The sequence below is a fragment of the Monodon monoceros genome, unplaced genomic scaffold (genome assembly GCF_005190385.1).
Source record: "Monodon monoceros isolate NGI ecotype Baffin Bay Population unplaced genomic scaffold, NGI_Narwhal_1 Super_Scaffold_8, whole genome shotgun sequence".
NCBI classification, from domain to species: domain Eukaryota; kingdom Metazoa; phylum Chordata; class Mammalia; order Artiodactyla; family Monodontidae; genus Monodon; species Monodon monoceros.
This window is the reverse complement of record NW_021703785.1, coordinates 64,188,169-64,209,873: the sequence shown is the minus strand read 5'-3', so window position 1 is coordinate 64,209,873 and position 21,705 is coordinate 64,188,169. Positions and strand designations below refer to the sequence as shown.

Genomic DNA, 21,705 nt, shown 5'->3' with positions numbered 1-21,705 from the left:
AAACTCAGCTGCTCATTTCTTTGTAACTAAATCATACATAATAATATTGTACAATCGCAGTGGAAATCACCTAGGATTTTCCTTTTGTTAGCCAATAGTTTATTTGTTCTATTGAAAACATGCTAACAATGTATATTCTTTATACTTATTCTAGATTGTAAGTTTGGGAATAACTTCCTAAAACAACTGATGTCAATTGAGTTATGTTAACTTATGTTTTACATGTGGAGTTTCTCCTCACTTAGGATGGCACATTGATGAATTTCAGTGTTTTGAAGTTTGTAATATCGTTTTCATTCGGTAAATTGCAACATCAAATTTTAGAAACATTTAGACTTAACTAAAATAAACCTTTTTCTTTCAGTATTAAATCTTTCATCAGGTTGTATTATGAAATATTATATAAATTTTCTTATCTATATATATGGGAAATGCTGATTCTTTTTCTTTCATTTCCTCCAGTCATCATCTATGCAGATTTAAGTATATGTCTTTGATTATAATGAGTGGCCCTAACAAATGTATATTTATGCATTGTAAAGCACTGAAAATCCTAGACATCCGCTACTGTCATTCTATAGATGGAACACACTGTATGTGTAGAGGAAATATGATTACGAAACTACAAGAGTTTTTCTACTGTTTTGTCACTATGAAGCGAAGAGGAATATTTATCATGGTTTTATTTCTAAGAGAAGAGTTTAATAATCTCATAATAGAACTTATAAATCTAGTTGCAGAGTTCCCCAACAGTACTGTCTCTTGTGGTAGATTTCTGTGTAGATCTATGGTTTATAAAATAGCCTAGCTGAGCTGTATTTTTTTCAGGTATCAGTAACTCTGTAACTTTTAGATTGAGGGAATGCTTTTCTCTAAAACCACCAATTAAGCTTTACCATATCCTTTAAACTAAAATTTAACCCTGTATATACAAATGCTTTTAATCTTTTGAGAATTTTGTATGTATCTGTGATTTAGCTCAGTCTTAATTCTCCAGGGATTCCTGAGACGCCCCCTTAGTTTGGACAAAAGACAATAAAAAAAGGCAGAGGACAATATGCTTCTCTATACATTTTAACTGTCGTTATATTTCAGAAAATTATCTTAAGTCTGGGATATCACAAAAAGCTAGTAATTGTGTTGCTTCTGTGGCTAGTATACAATGATCTTATTATTTATATTTCATCCTTTTTGATTTTACATACCTGCTTGTGTTTCAGTTACTGAGTTTGATATGTTCGGGCAAATTAGTTTGTATTTTTTCCCCTCAAACTTTTAATATCCTTGCTTCCAAGTGTTTCATTCTCTGAAGAAGAAAATCTCTGAAATAAAAAATATTTTGTAAATATTATGGGACTAAAAAACAATATATATAGCCTTCATATTAGTGAACCTAAACTATAAGCTTAGTCTAGGTATTCTCTCTCTAGTTTTTTAACACTAATGTTTTAAATATTAGTGCTAAGGATGACAATTTAGGATAAATAAAAAAGAAATGTTTAGTAGAGATGATGGAATCCTCCTACATTGATTTCTTTAAGCTTAGAATTAAGTCAGAATATGAAAACTTACAATTACTGCTGAGTACTTCAATTTCTGTTCTTACAGTTTTCTAATTTATTTTTAAAAAGTGTTTTGATTATATCACTTAAAGAATGAGCAAGTAAATGTAAGCTACATTGATTAAAACTCTGCCAGCCTTTACAACTGAAAGTTTCTATGATACCTAGCCACTGAAATCCCAGCTTGTATTACGCTCCAAGTACCCTGGGTATAGTATTTTAAGGCCAGTTGCCAGAAGATGCAGTTTTGACCCAGCATGGTTGTATCCTAATTTCCCCAATGTTGTTGCCTTTTTCTCTCCTGGCATTTCCACAGACAGTTCAGTGAGCTGAAAAAAGCATCTCTCTTTAAAGGGTGGACTAATGAAATACTCAGTTATTTTTCATACATCCTCTTTCTCTACGGGTACTCTAAATACTTTACAAGATAGCAATGAATAAATCATGAAAACATCATAAATAAACTTGTGATTTCTAATGAGCTGCAGTAAATTGTAATGTCAACTTAAAAGCAGAAGTAAAATTTTTTTCTTCATAGTTTCAATTTTTTCTTTCAAGATAAATGTTTAACAACAGTAAGCCTTGTTAGATAAAGAGTAATAATCTAGAAATTAGAAGAAATGGCTATCAGTAATGGGTTTCTGTAATTAGTTGTGTGACCCTTATCTGTTCTCTTTGGTTCTCTGGGACTCAGTTTCCCAACATATAGAATAATGCATCATTTCCAAAAAGTCCCATAAAGTTCCAAATCCCTAGAATAAATGAGATGGCCTTACAGTTTGTCTCAAAAGGTGGCAGATAGTTACGAACTTGGTTAAAAGACCTGAAATCCAGAAAAGATTTGACATGCCCAGTCTCAAAGCTATCACCTGTTTCCAGGTGTTCCCCCACCAAATGCACCTTCCACATTTAGGTCAGAGATGTTTTTCTTAAATGCAATACTGATGAAGATTTTGAAACAATTTCTTATTACACAGTAAAGGATGAACTTCTTAGTTTGGAATACAAAGTCCTCATCTTTCACCAGCCGTAAGGATCTATTTGCAGTCCTTCAATCTTTTATGATTTTTCATATCTCTTTGCCTCATGAAGTTTCTAATATTGAACTTTCCTCTTCTTGGCTGATTCCCATTGGTCCTTTTCAATTCGGCTTACTCTTCCCTGATAAAGCTCATCCTTTATGTTTCTGAAAGTTCTTGTGCATAACTCTAATCAGAGTTGTTATCGAAATACATTGCAGTTTTGTCTCTTGTATTTTCTTCAAGCATCTCTGACACGGGTTATGTCTTACTTGTCTTGGTATCCCCTAACTTGTCAGTGTAGTTGTATTCCCTTAACCTGTCAGTGCTCAGCAAGTGTTACAGAAAAGAGGGAGCAAGTGGAAAGAAGAAAGGAATTATTATAGGATCCATGAGTGAGATATAAAACTCACTTGTCTTAATAAGTCACTATTTAAAAGCCATTTCTTACTTTCAGTATCTCGCTTTACACTTAGGACAGTTCTTGAAGTGTACAGATCAAATAGTATCCTTTTTACAAAACTCACATAACTAGTTAATGGAGATCCCCAAGACTCTGTCTTTGGACCACTTCTTCCATCTCTTTGCATTGACTTCTTTGGTGATTTCATCCATGTTCCTGGCATTAAATAACATATAGTCTGATTACTACCAATTTTATGTCTCAGCCCAAACCTGTCTCCTAAACTGAAGACTCATCTATCTGATTGCTTATTCAACATTACTACTTGGATGATTAATAACAGTTATAAAAAAACAAAAACAAACAAAAAAAACTGTTCCAACCATAGCAGTCCCTATCTTAATTAATGGCAGTTCTGCCCTTCCAGTTGCTTAAGGCAAAAATCTTTACGTAATCTTTGACTTTTCTCTCATACCCACATCCAGTCTTCTGCAAGTCGTGTTTGCTCTGCCTTCTTAATATAGTCAAAATTTGACCCATTGTTCACCAGTTTCACTTTGCAATTCTGATCCAAACTACTCGCATTTCTTACTTAGATTATTGTAGTATTCTCCTAACCAGTCTCCCCGCCATTTGCCTTTTCCCCCTTGTCTATCCTTAACATAGCAGCCAGCGTGATCCTGTTATAACCTAATGTTATATTGCTCCCCTATTCCTAAGCTTTTAATGGCTGCTGATCCCACTCTGAGGAAAAGACAGCATCTTTACAGTGGACTATAAGGACCTATGATCTGAGGCCCTGTTACTTCTTTCATCTCATCTCTTATATCTCTGCATATCACTCAATCTTCTCAAGTCACACTAGCCTTCTTCCTGTTTGCTATCCCATGACACTCTTCCCTAGATACCCTCCTGGCTTGTTCATTCACCCTGTCAGTGTTTCCTCAAATACCACCTTTTGAATATGTCTTCTCTTAGCCACCCTTCCAATAATACTCATTATTCCTGTCCATGCTTATTTTCCTCACAACACTTACCACTTGGTGTACTATATTTAATCATTTATGTTATTGTATTTTCTGTCTCTCCCTGTTGAAATGTAAATTCCATGAGGGCAGAGATTTTGTCTGTTCTATACATTGCTATATCTCAGAACTCAGAACAGTCCCTCACACGTCAGAGTTAAATGAGTGAGCAAATCTTAAGACCACACCCCAAATCTATGGCTTTGAGATAGGATGAATTCAATGATGGAAAATTTTACACTTACATGTATTTTGTAATACACTCAATGTATTACAAAACATATAATTAATCACTCAGTGAAACATTTTGTTGAAGTGAATTAGATAGAATAGTTTTCTGGCTTGTGCTACTTTGATGATAACCTTTACAGCCTTGGCACATGTATAGATTATATGTAGTATAAAGGAATTTTCCACTTCTTTATAGTTTTCAGTCTTAACGTTGTGGGACAGAAGTGTGAAATTGTATGGGAAAATATGGAAAGAATATTCATAAGATAGAATAATGCATTTTTTAAAATGTGTGTAGTGTAGAGTATTCTAGATATCCATCAGTATGACTGGCAGATCTAGTAGAAGAATGGAGTATGTTAATAGTCTAGATTGGTGGCTCAACTTTTGTGGCTATATTTTTGGAATCCAGATAAAAATTGTATGCTCACCGTAGAAAAATGTATATACTCTAAAAATTTGTGTGTTTTTATGCACCCTAATGGGGTACCCACAATGGGTACATAGACTCCTAGGTAAGCCTTTTGATGTAGGGGGGGATAAGTAACCAAGTGGAAAATGTTGACTAATATTTTGTAAAAGCTGAAAATTTTTACTTTCATATATAAGTAGTTGCAAATACATAATAACATTCCAGAAAATAACTAATATGTTATCAACACATACTGGCAAGTATAAACATTCAAATAATTTGTAAAATATATTGCTTATGAGAGAGAATGGTCTGAGGTGTTAGGGAATGGGTAGTGTTGGTGAATAAATGATGTTAAGGACCAAAATGGACAGTCCTCTGATTCTAGATAAACAATATCAGCATAATAATCAAAGGGGAAATAGTAGTTCTAACAAATGCATAAAATTATGGATTGAAAATGAATTGGAGAAATCAGTCAAACCAGCTTCTCACCTCTCTCACCACCACTCTTGTGACATGGTCGTCCTAGCCCTTTGAACACATCAGTGTTTGGAAACTGGTGCTCATAAAAATTACTAGAGAGTTCTTTCCCCTGTTGGCCCTAATCTGGTATTTGGAGATACGTGGAAATTTCATCTTGTTTCCTTGTCAAATACCTCCAGATTTTTAAAAATTGGTGTAATTTTTTCTCACGTCTTTACTATAATTTTCTAGACTCTCAGTCTTTCCTGACATGACTTGTGTTCTAGATCTACTGTGATCCTAACTGTTCTTTTATGGACATGATGCTTTTTGTCATTATTCTTGAAATATGGTGCCTAAAACTATACATAGGACTTTATGAGGTCTGACAGTCACAAAGTATATCAGGATTATTGCTTCTTTGACTCTGGATACTGTTGCTGAGGTAGACCCAGATCGTATCAGCACTTTTGGGAGCCATAGCAATACTAATGATAGCTAAAATGTTTGGACCACTTATAATATTCCAGGTAAAATGCTAAGCATTTTATATGCAGCATATCCTTTTATCTTTGTAACAGTCTTATGAAGTACAAACTATTATGTCTTATTTTAAAGGTAAGGAGGATGGAGCTTAGAGAGATTTATTTGCTTACTACCTTAGACATATATACACTACCAAAGTAAAATAGATAGAGGTAGAATTCTAACTCAGGTCTGTTTGACATTAAAAACTGGGCTTCTAGACACTGTACTCTATTTATATCCCTTGTTGTACTAACTACCAGACTGCTGAGTTTGCTGTCAGTGAAGTGTCTGGAGGCTTTCATGTCAATTGCTATTAAATCAGATGTTTTTAGAAGTTTTTTAGTAGAAAGGCATTTAATGTTGTTTGCATTTATTTACAAGCCATCATTACAGGTTGTTGAGATGAAAAATTTTTTCCCTCATTCATAGAACTAATTTTTCATAATACATATCTCATACCCTCAGTACTTGACAAGATGCCTGTAGTAGCCTGTTACAGAGAGCTTTTGTACAAAGTTGGTAATGATCGGTTAATCAGGAAGCTTTGGTAATATTTTTTCCTACCATCTACAAATTTGTCTCACAGCACTGTCAATCAGCCTGTGTTTCTGTATTTTAGCCATAAGGATTTTAATGAGAGATTTAGGAAAAAATATTGTAGTTTTACTAATGACTTCTTTTCAAATCAAGAATTGATTATTTTCTTTTCTTTCTAGATAGGCAATGAAATAGTTTAGAAGTTTAGGGAAGACTTTTGATGATAAATCCAAAATATTAGTTTGGTTTCTTTTCTGTTGATCTTTATGTAGATCATTGTAACTAAATACCTTATCTTGGAAGCAGAGAATTATTTCACTTTAGAAAATGGTAACAGTTATTAACATTTATAAGGCATTTCATAATTGACAAAGTTCTTTTAAATACAGTCTCATTTAATTTCTCCAGTCATACGTGAAGTGGCATTTGTCTTGCCATTTTTACTGAAAAACTGAAATTTAATATCACATAGCTTGAGAGTGATTTAGTTCTCAAGCCTTAATCTTCTAACTCCACATCCTGTATTCTCCATAATGTCACACCACCTCTCAGTGAAATAAATGAAGGTGTTCGATGAGGAATGATCAATGAAGGGATTGAAAGCATAGTGTGTGCTTTTGGAAATTTAATAAGATAGTTGAAAGTTCAAGGTTGAGTCTGATGAATTTGACACTATCCATTAAGGAAAAAAAAAAAGTATCCATAAAGAGATAATGAAGATTTTTGTCACGAGTAAAATTATTTAAGATTATAATTACTTTGGTCACAAAAAAGTTTTAAATACCCCTAAAATTGAAAATAATAATTCTTATAAATTTAGATTTTTTACATTGACAAAGTCATTTTTCTTTGAAAATCATTGGTATTAAGGAAGTTTAAGCCATAGACTTATTTGACAATGAGCCATTGATATAGTTTCCTTTAAGCAGAACTTTTTAATGAGAAAATTATAAAATATAAATACATTTAAAAGACCTAGTTTAGATTGGATATTTTTTACTCTCAGTCATTAGTTTTCAAGCATTATATTTGAACTTAAAATATCTCATACATCTACTTTCTAGATAAATAAGTTCAATGAGTAATGCTTGAAAGTATTTATTAAATGGAGTTGGAGTGCTGTAAACTTTGAGAAAAATGAAGCTTCACTGAAAGGAAGTAAAGATATTTATTATGTTAAAGAAATAGTTTCTTTATCTTTTAAATTGACTACTATTCACATCCATTTATTATTTAGGGTTAACACAGATGTTAAGTTCAGAAATTTTTTTTATGAAATTCATTTAAATATGCTAACGAAACATGAGGAAATTTTCAACTTCTAAGTTCACAAACTTTAGAAGCTAAATAGATCTTTTACCAAATGTCTATTGTATCCTCCCAGTTCTCTTTCATTATAATAGCATTCCTACTATGAAAAACAACTCAATTTTGTTCAGGAAAATAAAGTTTAATTTTATTATGCCATTAGTTGTTATTCCATATTTCTTGGCTTAATATTTAGCTTTACTATGAGGAAGCTTCAGAATTTGGCTTTCAAACGTTTTTATGACTATTTTCCACATTTAGAATATGATAGAGATAGGATGAACATTATATGTATGTATATTTTCACACAAAAAAAATCCCTATATGCATATGAAAAATCTAACTTGAGCACGCAGTTTTCCAGTTTTCCCAGATTCATGATTATAGACCACATGCCATCTTAAAAAAGATTTGCAAATTCTAGATTCTACATAAATGTTTGCCAAATGAATTATAATAGTTAACACACTTTACAATATATCCTTAATGTCTATATCCTTTTCACCAATTAAGGTGGGATCAGGAATTTAAAAAAGGGAAAAAGAAAGAAAAGAAAATTTGATGTTGATTACATGTATCTGCCATAGCAGGATTAGAATTCATCTTAGACCTTGTGTTGTTTTTCATCATTTCTTGGCAGGAGTGTCGTGGTCCCTGTTAAGAAGCCCCCTCCAGGTAGTTTAGCTGTAACCACTGTAGGAGCCGCTGCTGCTGGAAGTGGGCTGCCAACAGGCAGTACCTCTAATATATTTGCTGCTACTGGAGCTACACCAAAAAGTATGATTAATACAACAGGTATTGTCTTTATCTATTTTTGTGATACCTCATCTTTTTCTTTCTGTTTTCTGTATCTTCATTTCTTCTGCTTATGTGATCTTAAAAATTAAAATACCCTGATCATTTAAGATTACCTTAACCTTTAAGAAGGTTATTCTTCATGTTATCTTTCAGAGTTTATGGTTATAGGGTGTACTTTTTAGTTTGAGAACACTGTGGGTTTTGTTTTGAGTCTTCTCAAAACATGATGCTATTTACTTTCAGAGTGAACTCAGTTTGCTGAAAGATATTTGGGGAGCAAAACCAAAAGATAATTTGAACACTGACATTTGATACATAAAAATTAGTAAATTGTACCAAGAATATCAAGGTATATTAAATATATTAGTGACAGAAAATAGATTTAGTGACATTTACTGGTTGAAACCTAATATGTATTTTTTACCAAGCTCCCCTGAGAACCTTGACGATATGCAAGAGCCTCAACTTGACAAAAAGTGCATGTGAATAAGAACCATTGTTTGACATTGAATTAATTTATATACTTAGATTACAGTTATATCCAATTCATTGTCCAACATTTTCCTAATAATTCTAGAAACAGAAAATTCCAAATCACTACAGATTTTAAAAGCCTGCCTAACATAACTTTTTTTTTTTTTTTTTTTTTAATTTCCAGAAATGTTCCTGTTGACTATTAGCTAAATAAATCCTTACCCAAATCTTTGTGATTCCATTTTAGGTATTTATACAACGCAAGATGATCCCTGACTTTTCTTCCCTGACTATAGTAGCCTTCTCTTCTCCAAACTGTATAGCCTTGAACTTTTACATCTATTATCATTACTTAGATTATTCCCATTTTTATTAATTTCATAGCTCTTCTTTGTGCTTTCTGTATTTATCTTGTTTATCATACCACCTCAGTCTGACATATCATGAACAGCACATTTATGGGGTTGTAGTAAGTAGAATGTACTCTATCAAGCATATTTATGTTAGTAAATAAAAATCATTAATGGAATTGTGTTAAAGGACAAAACATCTTTGATTTATGTATAGATATATATATAAATATTTATATCTGACTTATCTGAAAACTTTATATAAAGTTTTTTCTATCCAGTTTACAGTCTTACTCCTTATACTCATTCTGCTTTCTAGTAAAAGGAATAAAAATGTTTTCCTTTTACCGAAATGTATACTCAGAAAAGTGTTTAAAAGATTTTTAAAATATACCAATGTAGTAGAAAGAAAAAATCTACATTTAGTGTTTATTGACTAAATCCTTACTCTTTAAGAGATAAGTAAATGAAAAAGCAAGTCATCTCTTTTTTATCTTTATTTGAAACAAGGTATGATATTTTCCTTTAATTCCTATTCTATGAATTAATAATAGATATGGGAAATGATGGTAGCTAGAAGTCCAGTGATAGTATAAAGCATATACTACAATAAAAAAAATAAGTAATGAACATCCTTCTTAGAAATACATATATACAGATACACAAACACACACACAAAGAAATTGAGGGCCAACATGTAAACTGGACCCAAGACTCATTTAGATTTTGACATATACATGCTGTGTAAGTGTTGTGAAAATCCCAGTTTTATGGGAATTAGTGTTAGATAAGATAAAGATAAGATAATATTTAGGAACACTAGATGTCCCTCAACTCCACTGCTATTTAATATACTTACATAGTGTTAATATAGAAAAATCTGTTCTAAAATGGCGTCTTCATATCGTTGAGGAGAACTCTTTATTTTAAAATCGGGTACAAATTTTATACTCATTATACCCCTTCTTAAGCAATCATTTTATCAAAATAAGCACTGATGCTGCAGTGCCACAAATTTATGTTGAGATAGTTTATTGCAAATTATATCTTATATGATGAAAACTAAAAATATAACAATATAGCAATAAAAACAAATTTTTCACATCTAAATTTGCATTGTTTTATCAGCCTCATTTTATCTAAAATTATTTTCATTTGTTGATGTCTTTTATTTATATCCCATTTGTAATATGTAGTTTTGTTTAGAGTAACATAAGTAAATAAACTGGATTTTAATGCAATAGCTATTTTTAATAATTATAAAGAGTTATTAGTGTACCGATGGCCAAATGATTTTTTAATGGCCAAATTCTATTTTGAAATTCAGATGAATATTTTTTTCAAACTCAGATAGTAATGATGTAATGAAAATTATTTTGTTAAATAAATTTATACTTAAGGCTAAAAATTATTATTTTGGGAACAGGTGCCGTGGATTCGGGGTCCTCTTCTTCTTCCTCCTCTTCTAGTTTTGTGAATGGTGCTACCAGCAAAAACCTTCCAGCTGTACAAACTGTTGCTCCAATGCCAGAAGATTCGGCTGAAAATATGAGGTATACATAACTATTTGTTTTTTTACTCCTTTTACTGCTTCCTCTCACCTCAAAAATAGTGAAACAGTATACATTAAATACAAAGATATAGTTAAGGATTCTTAAGAATGTTTAATTATGTATTTTGTGATTATATCTCATAATTGCAATGTTTTGATATTTTTAGATAGTTATTCATTATATAAAAATCATTTATTATATTTCAGTCTAAACTGAGAGATCTTGAATGGTTTTCATGATCTGACTTGCCTGAGTTTATAATCCATTGTCATATAGCACATTACTGTTTCCTGTAAGGTAGAAACATGCAAACGTGGCACCATGATAAAATTGGACATCTTTGGGGTGGTGAGTTTAAAATATAGACTTTCAAAATAAATCTGCAGAATTATATATAACATATATAATTGGAAGTTGAATCACCAAACATTATCTTTTCTATCGCGATTAATAGATAAAAATGATTTGCAGTAGCATGTCAGAGAGAATTCCTAGAAGAGTTTGACCAAAATGCTTGGAGTTAAATTGCACATATACATACACACAGTATGTGTGTGTATTCACATTTTTAATTGAAGTGTAAAAGCTCAATGAAAGAACGATGTTATATTACTATCACTCAAGGCAAGAAATAGAACGTTACAGGTACCACAAAGCCCCCACCTTTTGTTCCTTTTTTTGCCACTATTCTTGCTCCTCTTCAAATTCATCACTCTGACTTAATACTAGATTAGTTTTGTCTTTTTTGAATTTTATATGAGTGGAGTTGCACGGTATGTATTCTTTTTGTCTCTGGCTACTTTTTCTCAACATTATGTTTATGAGATTTATCTGTATTGCCTGTAGCAATAGTTTTGTTCATGTTCATTCCTTAGTGGTTGTGTACTACAATTTATTAATCTATTTTATTGATGATGGGCATTTGGAATTTTCCAGTTTGGGACTATTGCAAATAATGCTGCTTTTTCACATAACAGTGCTGCTTGTACATTACTCTTGGGTATACTACACATTTGTATGCATATCTGTTGGGTAAATAACTGAATGGAATTGATGATTCATAGTGTTTGTGTATGTTCAGTTTTACTAGATAATGCCAGATGTTTTCCAAAGTGGTTAATGCAAGTTTACTAACTCATTAGCAGCGTATGAGAGTGCCTACTTTTTTATATCTTTAACAATACTTAGTATTGTCACTTTTACATTTTAGCCATTTTGGTAGAAGTATAGTGGTATTTCATTGTATTTTTAGTTTGTATTTTCCTGATAGTTAACAAGGTGGAGCACCTTCTTATATATTTATTGGTCTTTTGGTTTTCCTCTTTTGTGATTTCCCTGTTGGAACCTCTTACTCATTTTAAAACGTTGAGTTGTTTGTCTTCTTAATTTGTAAAGTCTTTTCTCTTTATGCATTTTGAAAATGAGCCCTTTGATGATTATATATTGTATATATATCTTCTCCCATTCTGTGGCTTTTCTTATTATCTATGTGATATGTTTTGATCAACACAAGTTGTAAATTTTAATGAAACTCAATTTATCGAGTTTTTGTTTTTCAGTGCTTTTTGTGTTATAGATGAAATCTTTGCCTACATTTTCCCCATCTCATCCTCTGGCTGCTTTATTTGTGCTTTTTATATTTAGATACATAGTTCATCTGGAATTGAGTTTTGTGAATTTTATGACGTAGGAGTACTATGGATGTCAAGATGACCCAGTGCCATTTATTTGAGAAACTCTCCTGTCTCCCATGCTCTGCCACTTTTGTCACAAATCAAGTGTTCCTGTATACTGGATTCTGCTTTGGCACTCGATTCTACCCAATTTGTCTGTTTGTCTATCCTTGTGACATACTGTCATAATTAGCTTTAGGTTTAATAAGGATCAGTATCTGGATAAGTAATGTCTTCCCATCCTGTCGTTTTTTTTTTTTCCAAGGAAGCCTAAGCTATTCTTGATGCTTTGCATTTCCATTTAAATTTTAGAATCAGTTTATCAGTATCCATATTGAAAACAACTTGCTGGGATTTTAGCAAGGAATGGAATTTATAGATCTGTTGCAACTGGAGTTATATTTCATCTATAGATCTCTTTCAATATTGTGACTTCCAAACTATGAACAGCTTCTATTCCTTCCATTTCTTTAGTTTTTAAAAAAATTTTTTCCAGTAATGATTTTTAGATTTTTTATGTAGAAGTCTTATATGTTTCTTATATGATATATTCTTATAATTTAAGTATTTTGTGTTTGTATGTTCGTTTCTCTAGTTTCCAAAATAAATTTATTGAGATCATTTGTTTATGTTGTTTAAGCTCAATTTAAAAATACTCGATTTGAGTGTACATTTTAACGAGTTTTGAACAGTTTATATGCCCATACAACCGCTACCACAATGAGGATGTAGAATATATTTATCACTCCGTATAGTTCCCTGTGCCCCATTTATAATTTACCCCATCCTTCCCCAGGCAAGCATTTATATACTTTTTAATATCATAATTTAAATTTGTCTTTTCTAGGATTTCACATGGATGGAATCATAGAATACACTTTCTTGTGCCTACCTTCTTTCACTCAGATTTTGAGATTCATTCATTTCTTTTTGTTTATGAGTAGTCCATTCCTTTTTTTTCTGTGGAATGCGGGCCTCTCACTCTTGTGGCCTCTCCCGTTGCGGAGCACAGGCTCCGGACACACAGGCTCAGCGGCCACGGCTCATGAGCCCAGCCGCTCCACGGCATGTGGGATCTTCCTGGACCGGGGCATGAACCCGTGTCCCCTGCATCGGCAGGCGGACTCTCAACCACTGAGCCACCAGGGAAGCCCAGTCCATTCCTTTTTATTCTTGAGTATTATTCAGTTATATGGCTATCCCACTATTTATTTATCTCTTCACTTGTTGATAGACATCTGGGTTTTTTTCCAGATTGGGGCTATTATAAATAAAGATTCTGTGGACATTTGAATACAACTGTATTGTAGACATATGATCTTGGGTAAACAGGAGTAAAACAACTGGTTGAATAGGAAGTATAGGTTTATCTTTATAAGAAACTACTGAGCTGTTTTGCAAAGCAGTTGTATCATTTTATATTCCTTTCAACAATGTGTAAAAGTTCCATTTGTTCCATATTTTTGTCAACACTTAGCATTCTCAGTCTTTTTAAGACTTTATAATTTAAGACTTTTCTGGGTATTCATATCTCATTTGGATTTATTTTCCATTTTCCTAATGATTAAAGATGATGAGGTTTTTTTTCTGATATGTTAATGGACCGTTGAAATGTTTTGCTATTTTTTTAAAAAGTAGGGTTGTTTTCTTGTGAAATGCCACCATTCTTTATGTATTCCGATTATATGTCCTGTGTCAGATATTCCATTCTGTGGCTTATATTTTCATTTTGTTAAAATTATTTAGAACAGGAAGTTTCTAATTTTCACCAAGTCCATCATTTCAAAAAATCTTTTCTTTTATGGTTTGTGCCTTTGTATCTTAAGAAATCTTTACCTAGCCGAAAGTCATGAAGATATTCGCATATATTTTCTTCTAAAAGTTTTGTAGTTTTAGCTTTTATGATTAGGTCTATGATCCATTTTCACTTAATTTTTGTGTGTGTGTGGTGAGGTAAAGTTTCAGTTTTGTTTTTATCCATATGTATATCAGTGTTTCAGCACCACTGAATTACCTTGGCACATTGGTATAAAATCAATTGGCTGTCTATGCGTGAACCTATTGCTGGACTCCATACTACTTCATGATCTATATGGCTGTCCTTATGCCAGTACCCCACTTTATTACTATAGCTTATAGAATATCCTGAAATCAGGTAGTATAAGTCCTCTAACTCTGTTCTTTTGACCGTTGCTTTGACTTTTCTAGATTGTTTGCATCTTCTTATATGTTTTAGAATGGGCTTGCCAATTTCTAAAAAAAAAAAAAATCGTGTTGAAATGTTAATTAGGATTGTGTTGAATATTTATTTAAATTTAGGGAGAATTGATATCTTAATAATATTGAGCCTTCTAATCTATAAACATTGTCTATAACTCCATTCATTGAGGTTTTTAATTTCTCTAGCAACTTATTATAGCTTTCATTGTAAAGGTCTTGTACTTAGTTTTGTCTTTTTTTAATTAGTTTTTCATGTCTTTGATGATATTCTAAATTAAAATTTTTACTTTAAATTTCCAATTTTGAGTTAGAAGCCAAACAAAAAAGGATAAATACTACATGTTTCCATTTATATAACATGATAGAAAATGCAAGTAAATTTTCTTAACAGAGAGCAAATTGATGATTGTCTTGTTAATTATATCTCAATAGGACTGAAAACAAAAAAGAAAGAAGATTTCGTGTGTTGGTAGTATATAGAAAGACAACTGACTTTTGTACACTGATTTTACGTATTGCAATTTTGCTTAATCCACTTAAATTTAGTAGTCTTTGTTAGATTGTTTAGACTTTTCTCAACTCAATATTATCTGTAATTTCCTTATTATTTTCTGTGTGAAAGATAATGTCACTTGTAGCTTTAGTGTTATTTATTCTTGTAGCTTTGAGATTTCACCAGTGGAGCCATCTCTGCCTGGAATATTTTTTTTACTGGGGAGGTTTTACAAATTAAATTCTTTCATTGGATAAGTGACTATTCAGATTTTCTGTTTTCTTTTTGCATCTGTGTTGGTCATTTGTGACTTTTAGGAATTTAGTCATTTTATCTAAGTTATTGGATTATTGCCATAAAGTTTTTCATAATTTCATTATTATATTATTATTTTAAAACACTTGTAGGATCTCTAATGATGTTTCCTCTTTCATTCCTGATTTTGTAATTTATGCCTTTTCTCATTTTAGCATTATTAGAGTACCTATTGACTTTTCAATATTATAATTTTCCTCCCAGAAATTAGACATTAAATTCATTAATTTCTTTTCTGTCTCTATTACATCAAATTCCACTCTTTTTATTTCCTTTTAGTTATTTCAGGTTTACTTAATTTTCTCTTTCTAGATTTTTAGGGTGGAAACTTAGATCAGGAGTCTATAAACTACAGCCCAGGGACCAAATCTTCCTGCCATCATAAACTTTATATATAAACTTTGTGTAAATAAACTTTTATTGGGATACAGTCACATCATTTGTTTATATATTGCCTGTGACTGCTTTCACATTACAATGGCAGAGTTAAGTAGTTGCAATAGAGATAGTATGCCCTAAAATCTTAAAATATTTAGTATCTTACCCTTTACAGAAAACATTTGCCAATCCCTTGCTTAGATCTTTGATCTTAGATTTCTTCTTTTCTATTACGAGCATTTAAAGCCATAACTTTTCCACTAAGCACTGTTTTAGCTGTATTTCAGAAATTTAATGTTGTTTTAATTTTCATACAGTATTTTTTCTAAGTTTCTCTATGATTTCTTCTTTGACTTCTGGGTGTTTCAGAGGTGACTTTGGAGATTGACCTTTCTCAGTATAATGCCATGAGGTCCATCCAAGTATGTGTGTATTAATGGGTCCTTTTGTATTTCTGAGTATTATTTCATGGTATGGATGTACGACAGTTTGTTTAACCATTCACCCACTAAAAGACATTCGGGTTCTTTCCATTTTTGGCTAGTACCAAAAAAGCTACAATAAACATTTGTTTTTATGTGAACATACATTTTCATTTCTCTGGGATAAGTGCCCAGAGTGAGATTACTGGGCTAATATGGTAAGTACCTATTTAGTGTTATAAAAAACTCCCACCAGCAATGTATGAATAGTCCAGTTTCTCTTCATTTTCACCAGCATTCGGCATTGTCTTTTTTTTTTTTTTTAAGGCCATTCTGGTAGGTATGTAGTGATATCTCATTGTGGTCTTCATTTGTATTTTCCTAATGGATGATTCTGAACATCTTGTTGTGTGCTTATTTTCCATTAGTGTGTTCTCTTCAGCAAAATGTCTATTTATATCTTCTGCCCATTTTATAATTAGATTGCTTTTTCACTTTTGAGCCTTAAGAATTCAGTATTCTAAGTAGAAGTCCTTTTTCAAAATTGTTGTTTCCAAGTATTTGCTCCCAGACTGTAGCTCGTGTGTTTCGTCCTCTTAATAAAGTCTTTGGCAGAGGAAACTTTGCATTTTTATTGTAGTCTAGCTTATGATGTCATGTCTAAGAACTCTTCACCTCACCTTAAGTACTGAAGATTTTCTCCTGTGTCTTCTATAAAGTTCTGTGGTTTTAAGTAGTAGTTTTAGTTTTAAGTCAGGGTCCCATTTTGAGCTAATTTATAAAGTGTAAGGTGTGAGGTTTATGTCCAGGTTTATATTTTTTCCTGTGAATGTCCATTTTTTGCAGCACCATTTGTTCGAAAGACCATTCTTCCTCATGAAGCATTTTTAAGACCTTTTAAGGCAGATCTAGGGTGGCCTTTATTCTTGGGCTAATTTTGCCACTTAGAAAGTGTGCTGGATTTCTCCTGAACACTCAGTATATCTAAGGAGGTCCCTCCTTTTTGGCTAGAGGGAACGCAGACAATTCTAGACCTGTGTGAGATGTAGAAGATGCCTGTTATGACTCCTCCATAATTGTTCTTTCTTCAGAAGTTGTTCTACTCTAACCTTGGGAGCTTTCAGGCATCCCATACCTAGATTGTTACTCAGCCAAAGATTACTGTGCTCTCCATACACCTTCCTCTTGCATACTATGCCCTCCAAATTCTATTCACCTTTGCCTCCTTGAACTACAGTTTTAATCTTGTCAACTGAGAAAGGTTGCTGGATTCTGTATCTGCCCTAATATGGGAAATACCTCCATGTAGGAAATCTGGGTGCTGGTGGGACTCACCTCATTTGTCTCTCTTTCCTCAGGATTTTGTACCCCACATTTTGTATGAAAATAGTTGTTCTCCGTATTTTGTAATATTTTCTAGTTGTTAGCATGGGAGGTAATTGTAGACCATCTTAACCCCTTCAAGGTGAAAAGTAGAATTTGATACTTACGTTTCCTAATTTATCTATAATTCTTTCTAACTAAGCATGTATGGACAGTCATTTGATCCATGAATGTTGGCAGTTTTATTCGCCATTATACAAATACTTACACCTTTTTATTTCTTTTTCCTGACTTATTGTATCACCTAGTATCTCCAATACAGTTTTCTATAGAAGCGGTTAGAAAAGGCATGCTTGTCTTCGTCTCAAATGAAAAGCTTTGAACATTTCATCATTAATTATGATGTCTCCTGTCTGTTTAATAAAGATACTTTTTATCAAATTTAAGAATTCTCTTGTGTTTATAATTAACCAAGTTACCATCATTATGGGTATAGAATTTTATCTCTAAAGAGAGGGTAAGTCATGGAGATGACCATGTGGTTTTCCTCCTTTTTCTGCTAACATGGTCTATGATATTGACTTTTAATTTTAAAAATGCTAAACAAACCTTAAATTCCTGAAAGAAATCCAATTTCTTTGTGATGTAAAATCTGTTTTACCTTTTGAAGAGCTTATGTAAGATTGGTATTTTTTATTTGTTTTTCTTTGTTTTCTAAAATATTTGGTAGAGTTCACAAGCAAAGACATCTGATCCTAGATTTACTTTTTGGGGAAAGTTTTTAAGTTAAAATGTTACAAGTATCCCCAGATTTTCAGTTTTTGTCCTGTGTAAGTTTTGGTACATTCTGTTGGCATAATGTAGTTCATAATATTCTCTTATTATTATTTTAACATTCATATAATCTGTAAGAAAGTCCCTCCTTTTTATTCTTTTTTTAAAAATAAATTTATTTATTTTATTTATTTATTTTTGGCTGCATTGTGTCTTCATTGCTACACATGGGCTTTCCCTAGTTGCAGCGAGCGGGGGCTACTCTTCGTTGCAGTGCATGTGCTTCTCATTGCAGTGACTTCTCTTGTTGAGGAGCATGGGCTCTAGGCACACGGGCTTCAGTAGTTGCGGCTCACGGGCTCAGTAGTTGTGGCTCATGGGCTTCAAAGTGCAGGCTTAGTAGTTGTGGCGCACGGGCTTAGTTGCTCCACAGCACGTGGTATCTTCCTGGACCAGGGCTCGAGCCCGTGTCCCCTGCATTGGCAGGCAGATTCTTAACCACTGTGCCACCAGGGAAGCCCCCTCCTTTTTATTCTTGATGCTTATTATGAGCTTGTTCCTGCTTTCCTTCCTTGCTTCCAAGTCTTGGCAGTGATTAATCAATTTTATTCATATTGCCATTAAGAAACATTCACTAGAGAGAAGTAAGAAGAAACTGTTAGGTTGAAGTTTATACCTTATTATCTTTTCCTTAGTGCAGTGGATCTTAAACATCAGTATGCAACAGAGTTACATGGGAGGCCTGTTAAAACACATTGCTGAGCCGATACGTAGCTCTAGTTCAAGACTGAAGGCCTGAGAATCAGGAAAGTTGATGGTATAAGTTCCAGTATGGAGGCTGGGAGGCTCAAGACCCCAGAAGAGCTGATGTTTCAGTTGAGTCTGAAGGCCAGCAAAGACCAACTATCAAGTAGAAGGGGTTTTCTCTTATCTAGCCTTTTGTTCTATTCACGTCTTCAGTTGAATGGATGAACACACACACATTAGGGAGGACGGTCTGCTTTATTCAGTCTACCCATTCAAATTGTAATCTCATCCAGAAACACCCTAACAGACACACCCAGAATAATATTTAATCAAATGTTGGGGCACCCTGTGGTCCAGTCAAGTTGACACATAAAATTAACCATTACATGAAGTGATTTTGGTGTGCTGGCTCTAAGAATACACTTTGAGAAATAATGTTTTAAGTGATCATCTTCTAGATTGCAGCATTAATTCCTGATTTATATAAGTCCTCTTCCCAGACAATGTATGGATCTCAGTATAGCTTAACTTCATCTACTCCAAATTTGGCAAACACACTTATACATATGTGTATGCATGTGTGTGTGTGTGTGTGTGTGTGTGCACATAAAATTGTAAATGCAAGGGCTTCCCTGGTGGTGCAGTGGTTGAGAGTCCGCCTGCCGATGTAGGGGACACGGGTTCTTGTCCCGGTCCGGGAAGATCCCACATGCCGCGGAGCGGCTGGGCCCGTGAGCCATGGCCGCTGAGCCTGCACGTCCACAGCCTGTGCTCCGCAATGGGAGAGGCCACAACAGTGAGAGGCCCGTGTACTGAAAAAAAACAATTGTAAATGCAACAAGAGAATATAATTACTGTTTTATTGGTCAGCATATTTAGATTTATCCAAATTTTTATCATTTACTTTTGCTCATCATTCCTTTTTGAATATCTGACTTACATGTGCTATCATTTTCTTTCTTCTTAAAGAACACCCCCTTTAGTATTTCATTTAGTGCAGGCCTGACACTCCTGAATTCCCTCACTTCTTATTTAACTAAATATCTTTGAAATTCATCTCTATTTTTGAGGAATATTTTGAACCAAAGTAGAGTCTAGGTTGGAAGCTATTTCCTTTTAATGCTTTAAAGATATTAATGGGAAATTCTTAGCCATTACCTCTTCTAATATTGCTTCAGAATCATTCTGTTCTTTCTCTGGGATTTGAATTACACATATATTAGATATTTTCTGTATTTCTCATCTATCTATCTATTTCTCTCTCTCCATTATTCTAGTATTTCTTTTTAACCTTAGTCCACTTTACTACTTCTCTTTTTAACTGTTTCTAATCTTCTGCATTCTTAATTTTAATTTTTGTGTAAGTAGTAGAATTTCCATTTGATTTTTTATGGGTTAATATTCTCTTCCAGTTTCCTATAGTGTCTTTAATTTTCATGTATGTGTATATATATAATAGTTGCAGCCATGGATTTTTATGTATTTTTTCTCTAATGGATTATTTATAGTTTTATTCCTACAAATTACTTAGAATCTGTAAACCCCTCTAAATGAGATTTCCTTAATATAGGTAAAAACCAATATATGATTGTGTTTTTTAAACTAAACTCTTGTGTTTTAAGTCATATTGTTTTAATCCAGGCACTAGAGCTGTAGAAATTCATCTAAAGCATTATTATATCCTTTGAATGTTTAGTTTTCCTATCATTGGTCATTTTGTTAGAGTGGTTGATAAATTTCCCAAGTTGCAACCATAATTGTGTTCATGGAAATCAGTAATTCTCTTTCTTAAAAAAATTTCTACTTACTATCAAGAAAAATAGCCAAAGTCAAAATAGCATCATAAGCATAGTTAGTGTGACTGAAGAGAATGCAAAAGAATAAAGTGAGGAGAGAGGAATGAGTAGCTTAAGAGAATGCATTTCAGCCTAGAGTTGACAAACTCTATATTTAGATCCCAAGAATGTTCTAAAATATTAAGAAGTTATAAACAGATTATTAAGATTATAACCCTCACACTAGACTATGTAGGGCAAATTCCCCATCAAGTCTACATTTGTATTATTTCTCTGCACAAAATGTCTTAGACTAAGTGAATGTTTTTTGAATAAATGAAAACTTCCAAATGAAAAATTAGTACTTGGTGTTTTCCCTAAATTAAGTAAAATACGCTAGTTGTTTTAGAAAATAATTTGCCAAAGGACCTTGTTTTATTTCTGGTAGCTATAGGTTCCTTCCGCTTTTAAAATGAAAATTACATTCAAAAGAAAGAATAATTTATTTATTTTTATAAGCTATAAAGTCAAAGAGTTCTCCCTTATTAAGATTTTAAAGAATTTTTAACATGTTAACAGGTACATTTTTCATGTGCCTTGGGATTGGGAAAAAATAGTTTTACACTGTGTATTTATCTGAGATGATAATTGAAATAACAATATAGGCACAATATATCTTTTAAAAAATTTTTTTTTAGTAATTGGTGGTTATCTGCCAGGTGATAGAGGAGGGAGGGTATAAAGCTAAAATTTATGTTTATATCATTTCCTTTGAGAATTTAAATTGTGTAAGAATGAAGATAACATACTTTACACAATGTTTAAAACACATTATGACGAATCTATATGTCCATTTTCTTCACTATGAAAAAGTGATGATGCAACTTTTCCACTTAGAATATTTTGTTTTTGCTTGATAG

General features: G+C 32.7%; 1 protein-coding gene across 6 annotated transcripts in view; it reads left to right on the top strand.

Moving 5' to 3' along the window:
- NBEA (neurobeachin) overlaps window positions 1–21,705 on the top strand; it is a 618,768-nt gene that overhangs the window by 234,871 nt on the left and 362,192 nt on the right. For all 6 annotated transcript variants that reach the window (XM_029209906.1, XM_029209902.1, XM_029209901.1 and 3 more), the window contains 2 exons: window positions 8,131–8,285; window positions 10,539–10,665. In XM_029209906.1, the coding sequence (XP_029065739.1) occupies window positions 8,131–8,285; window positions 10,539–10,665 (282 nt within the window). The remainder of the gene's footprint in view (window positions 1–8,130; window positions 8,286–10,538; window positions 10,666–21,705) is intronic.